At 33.5% G+C, this 9,631-nt stretch overlaps 1 protein-coding gene across 1 annotated transcript; it reads left to right on the plus strand.

Moving 5' to 3' along the window:
- On the plus strand, positions 8,601-8,960 carry LOC108660650. The gene has a single exon (XM_018114903.1). It carries the CDS (start codon positions 8,601-8,603, stop codon positions 8,958-8,960), a length of 360 nt encoding a protein of 119 aa, XP_017970392.1.

A 9,631-nucleotide genomic window follows, 5' to 3' on the forward strand; every position in this document is an offset into this window, starting at 1 on the left:
AATGAATAACCCACCTCAACTACAAAACACTCACCGATCTAGCCACTAGCCATTCTCAACAACTTAAAAAAAATCAACTCAATTTCACTACTCACCTTGGTAGCTTTGTAATTGAATTTCTTTCCCAAAAGCTTTCAAACTATCATGAAAATCTCACTTTCTCTCTCTAGAACGTCCAACTAGTGAGATAGTGTAATAAAGAAAGGTTTTTGAGGGTTTTTATGGTGTGACAGTAGAAGAGCACAAAGAACTTTGGGAAAGGATACACAAAAACATGAAAAATCGAGGTTAACTCAAGGAAATATATGGAAATTCAAGGCAAGCTTCCACGGGGGGGTGAGAGAATGTGGGAGAGGAAGGAGAAGAAGAAGAAGTGCCGGAAATTTGAAGAACATCCTAGAAACTTAGATTTTTATGGCTTAAGTTTATCCATTTTTAGCAAAATTACCAAAATGCCTTTAATTGTCATTTTGTTTTTTTCATTGCTTTTATGCAATCTTTTTACTTCTTTAACACTGAGACAAGGTCCATAAAGGTTTAGAAATACTCGAGTTCATGAAAACTTAAAAATTTCAACCCAAGATGTAAAATGACCGTTTTACCCCTATCGTGAAAATTATCGATATTTTTATCTTCTTCTTCATCTTATCCTCATCCATTCATTCCTTAGGCCTAGTTGGACCTTAATAACATTGGAAAACAAATTTCAGGGGCTGATCAGGAGAAATGATGAAATTACCCCTAGTTTGTGTTATCGTGTCTACTGCTAGTTACGGATCAATAAGCGTCAAGGTCTCACAATTTAAACCTTAGTCCAATCTAAAATCTCTCTGTTGAGTCTTAATTAGATTCACAAATTAGTTAATTGTTGGCGAAGCAATCAAAAGTATTAAGAACAAATTTGAATAAGCAAAAGTACACCCATTCATGATAAATAAAAAAGAAATTAATATTCAAACTACATGTTGAAATCCACCACAATCCTTGAAAAAAAAAATTTAGCTCATAATAATTAATAAAAACAACATCCAAAGAAATTTAACCATGAATCTGAGTCAAAGAAAATAAAAGAAACACAAAAGTAAAGAAAGAAACTAATTATTGAAGCTTTGCAATCTAAATTCTCTCTCAAATTCTCTTTTTTTCTTGCTTTGTTCTTGACTTCAAATCTCCAGAATAGTTGGTTGTTGCCTCCTTTCTAAAATCTTTGAAAAAGTCTCTTAAATAGGCTCCAAGTAATCTAATTTCCAAAATCTCGTCAAATTTTTATTTTTGGAAAATCGCCGAATGCCACAGCCTTGATTTCTTTGAGCCATGGTGCTTGTTTTTTTTGCTACAGTAGCATTGCAACGTTGATCTCTCTAGAAAATTGTATAGTGAGCTTCCTTTCACCAACACTGCAGCCTTGTTCTCCTAGTGCTGCAGCAGTCTATCAACTTCAAACGTGATTTTCAACCTGATTGGCTCTGAATTGTGTTGGTCCCAATTAAATGTGCTAAAGGGGGGATGAATAACACTTTTTGGCTCTTGGCAAGATGAGGAACTAATTTGAAAAGCAATGAAGATAAAAACAAAGTAGACAATGCACAGGAATTTAGAGAGGTTCAGTCCAAGACCTACATCCACTACCTTGATTATCCAACCAAGGATTTTCCAAACTAATCCACTATAAAAGGTGAAATTTACAAGCTTTCACTAAGCTTTACAATGGCTTTTACCAGGCTTAGCCAAAACCTTTCACAATAGTTTTTCTTGGACTCAACTATAACCCAACACCTAACTTTTCAGAGCTAAGTTAGAACCTTTACCTAAACAAGCAATCCTAACTTGATTGAACCCCTTAGAGTGACCCTTTCACTCTAAGAACATAAAGAGAAATGAAATAGAAGTATACTTATGATCACAAGGTTGATCTAAGTGGTACAAATTAAAGTGCAAAACACAGCTACAAAGATAAGCGCTGAGTGCAATAAAGTGCAGAGAGATTTTTGTTAATTTTGAGCTCTTTTTGCTTGAAAGCCTTCCCAAAAACTGGTTTCTAGCTATTGAAAGTCCCTTTTATACTTGAAAAATCAGCTTTGATAGAAGTTAGGCAGTTTTTGACAGTTAGAAATAGTTTGGTAGCTAATCTAGCTGTTAATCTGTCTTTTAGTGTAGACTTCAAAATTGCAAGCAGAATGTCCTTAGTCGACTAACAAATGGCTTAGTCGATTAAGTGGTCTCTCTCTTCTGCTTCCAATTGGTTCTGTCTTGAAGGTTTGATTTTTGGCAGTAGCTTCTTAGTCGACTAACCCACTTCTTGGTCAATTAAGTTGGTTCTGTCTCTCAATACTCTTGAACCCGCCAACTTCTAATTTGAATTTTAGCCGACTAACTCTTTCTTATTTGACTAAGGGGCCTCTGTCTTGTTGATTAATTGTAACTTCCTTCTTCATATAACTTTTAATATATCCTCTTTGAATAATTTATTTGGCATTAGCATACTATTCTTGTCCTGCACACTCAAGTAAGGATATTAGACACAAAAGAATGAGAATGTTTTATTATCATCAAAAACTAATGGAGCCAATAAACTGGGTAAAGTAGTAAACATGAAAGTTTTAGCTCCATCTCTTAACTTTTCAATGGATTAAGAATCATGTCAATTGAACTTTTGGATTGAAAGATATACTCCAAATACTACATCATATTCACTCTATGCGTACTGCTACAGTGCTTTGAATTAGACAAATATTTTGACCATAATCTAATCCAAACTAGGTGAAGAGGTTAACATAAAAGTGGTAGCACTTTCTCTTAGAAGTCTATTAGTCCACGAATCACTTCATTTGGAGTTCTGTATATAGAGATATAGGCAAAATACCACAATATATACGAATAAAGCCATCACCATACTTGCATGAATTTTCATCAAATGTGCCTTTTTCATCCAATTTCCTACAAAAGCAATAAGAGAAATTACGAGTACTACTCTTAAATTAATTTAAAACAAAATAACATAAAATTTAACTTAAATGACTTAAATTAATTACTCAACATGTAATCAAACTTAAATTAGAAAAACACCTAAAATGCTATGATTCAAACCTAAAATCTCAAAGATCTAACTACTTAAGCTCCCAAAATGTGTCAAAATAACTCTATATACTAGAGTTATCACACCCCCAAACTTAAGATTTTTCTAGTTCTCGAGCAAAACATAAAACAACATGCAATAACTTAAACACTAAATTTCAAGTGCACCATTTCATTAATCACCGTTAATATCCTCAAAAGTTAATCCATATTCGTAATTCTAGGCAACACACAAATATTATTCAAGTTCATGCTTCAATCCAAATGCAAACTCATCATTAAGTGAAATTTTGTGTGTGTGTGTGTGTGTGCAATCTTTTCACTTAGAATATTGTACAATTCGGATAAGTTTACATTTATGCAAAATTCAAATTAGTAATTAACTCCATAAGTTTGCTTTTCATCTCTCTCTCCACTAATGTAGTCTAACACTATGTTAATGATCAATAGGACTTTAATTAGCTTGTAATGTATGGCTAGGGTTAAGGTTGGATAAGGAATAATGTATAGCTCAAATCACCCTAAGCACGTAGTCAATCTAGAACCTATTCAGAGCTTTGTTTTCCTTCACTTAGTATACCCTTTTTCCATCAAAAATTTTCTTTTCTTCAACACTGCATTTTTTCTTTCCCTTTCTCTTTTTCTCAATTTTGCACCCCAAAACTTGTTTATTTTATTGGGTAGTGAGATTAATACAATCATATTTTGAACTTTTCTTCATTTTTCATCTTTACCACCTCTTTCACCATTTAGCTCATAACTTCCTAAATTGACTTATGCACATAGGAATGAAGGATGCAATAATTGTTGGAAATAATAATATAAGGGTCTAGGCTAAAAATTAAGTGTTCAAACAAAGAAAGGATGTCATTAGGCTCAAAGGGGGAAATTAAGGATAATTTATGTAAAAAAAGGCTACAAAAGGCTCAATCGGTCCAAAAATGTTCTAAATCATCTCCTTAACAGAGTATAGCCTAGGATTTCACCTTGAGAGAGAATCAAACGAATTCTAGAACTTAATACATAATTCAAAAATTTGCATTCACATAAACCTTTTCTAAATATATACAATAAATCTAAGCAAAAGACATAGTGCTCAAAATGTAAAAATTTCAACCTAACAGTAAATCTTAGCATGAGAATCTACATAACACTCAAACAATATTCACATGTTTCAAAGAATCAAGATAGGAATATAACTGAGTTCTCATCCTTGGATAAGTAAATTAAACAAAACTAGCACAATTAAATCTAGTTCAAATGCAAATGCACATGAACAAAAAAAAATTAATGAAACTAAACTAACCTAAACTATCATAAACACTAATAACAATAAACCCTCCCCTAAACTTAAATTGCACATTGTCCTCAATGTGAAAAGTTAAAAAGAATAAGGAAAAGAAATTCTCTTATAAATGGTGATAGTGCATTGAAAGCTTTAATTTTCATCCTCTTTATCTTCATGCTTTCCAAGCCTGTAGACTCAACAAACAAGCTAGGGAGAGGTTTAGAACTACTTATTTAAATAGAAAAACAAGAACTAACTAAAATAACAACTAAACCTAAAAAAAATATACTTTGGTTGCCTTCTAAAAAGCGCTTCTATATAGTCACTAGCTTGACTATGATACCCCATTTTTATTGTCAACGAAAGTACTTAATATTTGGCGATCCAATTCACCTCCCAAGTAATGCTAGAGACGTTGCCCATTCACTCTGAATGTTTTAATAGCTTCACTATAAATATCTATTCCACCACACGAATAAACATTAACCACTTTGCAAGGACCTAACCACTTTGATTTTTGTTTCCATGGAAGAAGCTTGACTGATTTGGTTAGTAACACTTCTTGTCCCACTTGAAAATCAAGATTAACCGAAGGTAATGGATCATGTTCATCATAACATTGTTTAGTTTTGAGCTTTGGTGGTGGTGGCTCTAATTCAAGAATTGATGCTTGCTTACTTGTAGGTGGTGGAACAAGATTACCTTGATCTTTATAGGCTAAATCCACTCTATAGCAATGAGATGTAATCGAAAGACTCTTAGTTGCATTGAAAATAGTAAATTCAGCTATGTCCTCTTCAACTCTGAAGGTTATTCTGCCTTCCCTTACATCTATTAGTGCGCTTGTAGTGGCTAAGAATGGACGTCCTAGTATCATCGAAACCTCTTGATCTTCCACCATCTCAAGTACTATGAAGTCTACTAGAATAAATAGTTTTCCAACTTTAAGCAAGACATCCTCTATCACCCAACAGGGTTGCCTTATCGTTATATCAGCTAGTTGCAAGGTGACTGTAATGGGTTGAATCTCTTTTAATCCAATTCTCTTAGCAACAGATAAAGGCATAATTGAGACACCGGCACCTAAATCACACAAAGTTTTTGAAAAATTAAAATTACCAATCGCACAAGGGATAGAAAAACTCCATAGGTCCTTAAGCTTTCGTGGAAGCTTGTTCTGGATTATTGCACTAGACTCCTCAATGAGTGTAATTGTCTTAAAGTCCTCCAATCTCCTCTTTTTTGTCAATATGTGCTTCAGAAACTTCACATATGATGGCATTTGCTATAAAGCTTTTGAGAAAAGGAATGTTGATGTAAAGCTTTTTGAATACCTCAAGAAATTTTTGAAAGTGCTTATCAAGCTTTTGTTTTTTAAGGCACTGAGGAAAAAGGTGGTGGTGGTCAAGTTGCCTTTTCTTTCTTATTTTCACTTTGCTTGTTAGCTATCTCAATCACCATTTTATTCTCAACAAGCTAGTCTTGTAAATTAGCTTGCCTAACACTATGTTTAACCTCATTTCTACTCCTTAAGGTGATTGCCATAGCTTGTTCCTTACCTTCTCTCCTTGGATTCACCTCTGTATCACTAGGCAATGTTTTTTGAGGTCGGTTGTTTAATAAATTGGCAAGTTTACCAACTTGAGTCTCAAGGTTTCTAATTGATACTACTTGACTCTAGATGAAAGCTGTTTGACTTTGTATAATGCTACCATTCTGTGCCATGTACTGCCTTAGTAGATTTTCCACAACTGGCTTCTTTTCTAAAATAGGTACGTCAGCTTGCTGGCAAAATCCTAAAGGTGCATTTGGCCTTGGAGTTAAGGACAAACCTTGATTATTAGCCCACGAGAAGTTGGGATGATTCCTGCACCCTAAGTTATAAGTGCTGGAGTAAGGGTTATTCTATTGTCTATTATCCACAAATTACACTGCCTTTGTTAAACTTAGACATTGATAATTTGCATGATTATCTCCACATAACTCAGAAGCTACAAAAGGACTTTGTAAATTATTAGTACCAAAAGCTTCAAGAGTTTTAGTTAAAGCTGCCACCTGAGCGGATAATGTTGTCATAGCATCAACATCATGAATTCTAACTACTCTCCTATGCGTTGCTCACTCTGTTGGCCACTGTAGTTGCCTGCAGCCATCTCCTCCAACAAATCGTATGCCTTATCAATTGATTTTGCCATTAAAGCTCCTCTCGCAGTGACATCAATGGTGGTTCGAACTTGCCCACTTAAACCATTATAAAAAGTCTGCACCTGAAGCCATTTTAGGAGACCATGATGAGGACAACGCCTAAGCAATTCTTTGTGTCTTTCCCAGGCTTCACATAATGATTCTGAATCTTGTTGCATGAATGATGTAATGTGATTTTGCATTTTTACTCTCATAGTTGGAGGGAAGAATTTGGCAAGAAATTTTTGAGTAAGATCATCCCATGTTGTTATGAAGCCAATAAGGAGTGCATTTAGCCAAGCCTTAGCTATATCCCTCAAAGAGAAGGGAAAAACCCTCAACTGAATTATATCATCTGTGACACCATTGTGCTTAAACGTGTCACAAATCTCTAAGAAGTTTGATATATGGCCATTTGGATTATCACTTGGAAAACCACTAAATTGAACCAATGTTTGAATCATGGTGATGATAGCTGGCTTGATTTCAAAATTGTTTGCTTGCATAACTAGCCTTCGAATACTTGTTGGAATTTCTTATACCAAAGGAACAACATAATCCCTTAAGCAACGATTATCAGCAATTAAACACTCTTGGATTTGTTGTTCACCTCGTTGATCAGCCATTGTATTTACTAGAACAACACCTTGTTGATTTTCTTGTCAAAGTTTGCAAAATGTTACACTTTAATTTGAGTGCTAACCTTTGTAATTAATCGATTATGGGATGAAATTCTCTCAAGGGTTGATTCTCTCATCGAAGTTTGTGATTAATAAGAAATAAGGAGTAAAATGTTTACTTTAAGTGTTTTGAAAATGAGAATTTTTTAAACACTAAATTGAAATAAAACAATACCAAATAATTTGAGTCTAGCACTTTAAGTGAATTAATTGATGTTTTTTTCAAATAACACACAAGATCACCAAGTGATATTGAGTTTGCATTTATTTCTATGCTTTTGATTGTGATTATAAAGCACGAGGATCATTATGGACTTAGACCTTAGAAGATTAAATCATGGATGGTTAAATTTATTTCTCATGGTATTTATTTTAAAATAGGGTCTGTGCACTCTACCTTATCTTTATTTTCTCTAGGTTGTATAATTCTTTTCTCACCTAACTCCCCTCAAATGTAACTCAAGGTTTCTTTATTATAAAATGTAATTAATTACATCAAAGTGTAAAACTAGGGTTAGACAAAAAAAAATTTGTAAATTGAGGATGGAGATCCCAAGGCACCATGGAGATTCAAGGAGATTACAAGCAAAGCTAGAAGATGATGTTTGTGTAAATTCCCTAGGAATTTGACCAACTAATTTCCTTAATTGCTCAAGGAAATTAGAAGTAGTAAAGTCCATAATCATCCTTGTAGTTGGCATGAGATAAATTTATTTTTCAGTATATATATATATATATATATATATATATATATGATATATGTGAAATGTGATAAATGCTATACATGTCAACAACAACGTCAAATCAATGAGACCTTAATTAATGAATTAATAAATAAAAATCCCTCATTAATATATTGAGTCAAAAAGTTACCTTCCACCATATAACAGGATAACCAACTACTCTTTTAATTGGAGGCTTGTTGAGTCACTCAAGGCCAAAATTTTACATGAGTACATTTGAGTTATTGGTGGGTCTTACTCAACTAGTACCATGTTGTTCGGATATGTCACACATGATCGCATAATATTAGAGGCATAGTTAGGCAAAATGTATATGATGCATTTAGACAAAGAGTTGTCACCTAATTGATCTAGGAGTTGTATAAGATACAATCGGTAAGCTAAGTTATCTACCTAATTAGTTTCATTATGGCTTGTTGAGTCATTCAAGATCATGGTGGGATAAAAAGGGTCCTAGCTTAATAAGAAGTTTAAAGGTTAAATTTCTCAAAATAGTAAAAAAGGGCTATTATTTTGATAAAATATTGAGAATAAACATATAAGATTCTAAAACCTTGTCTTTATGATTATATAATTTGCGTTAATGACTAATAATCATATATGTTGTTTTATATAGGATATAAATCTATCATGGCGAATAGTTTATCACTTAGAAGCATACTTGATGCAAAGAAGTTAACAGGCTCAAATTTCATTGACTGGTTTCGTAATATCAAGATTGTCTTGAAACAAGAGAAAAAGGCTTATGTCTTAGGTGGTCCTATTCTCGAGGAACCTAGTGATAATGCTACAAATGAGGAAAAAAAGGCTTATAGAGTTTATATGGATGATTTCAATCAAGCCACATGTGTAATGTTGGCTAGTATGGGTCTAGATCTTCAAAAGCAACATGAAGTTATGAATGCCTTAGATATTATCCTAAACCTTAGAAAAATGTTTGATAAGGAAAGTCACATAGGAAGATTCAACATTTTAAGGGAATTGTTTTGATGTAAGATGCCTAAAGGAAGCCCAGCAAGGCCTCATGTGCTTAAGATGATAAGATATATCACTTGACTTTAGCAGTTGGGTTGGGTTATGGATCATGATTGAGCATAGACCTTATATTTTCTTCGCTATTAGAGAGCTATTCACAGTTTGTGTTGAACTTCAACATGAACAAGATTGAGGTAACCCTTTCAAGCTTATTGAATATGCTCACACAGACTTAGAATACCATTACGAATGAGAAGCCTTCAGTTCATCTTGTCTCTTCTAAGAAAAATAAAAATAAGAAAATAAAATTATCTAAGAAAGACAAGGATGAAAAAACATCAACTTCAAAAGGTATAAAGCTTACTGGATGAGTGAAGAAGGATAAGGACAATGACAAATGTCATTTCTGCGGCAAATTAGGGCATTGAAGGCGCAATTGCAAGGATTATCTTGAATCCATTAAAGGGAAGAAACAAAAGGAAGCTTCCACATCAGGTATGAATCATATGATGATTTATTTTTCACTACGTAGTATATGATACCTTACTCTTTATTAATGGTTTTAATATGTATGACATATTGAAGGAACTAATGACAAGGAGTAGTGAAAAATAGGATCATGAAGGGGACAACCTTAGTTGATGGTGATCAAGCTTGTCGACTTAGATTAGATTATGGAACAATAA

This window comes from Theobroma cacao, chromosome 2 (assembly GCF_000208745.1).
Source record: "Theobroma cacao cultivar B97-61/B2 chromosome 2, Criollo_cocoa_genome_V2, whole genome shotgun sequence".
Taxonomy (NCBI): Eukaryota; Viridiplantae; Streptophyta; class Magnoliopsida; order Malvales; family Malvaceae; genus Theobroma; species Theobroma cacao.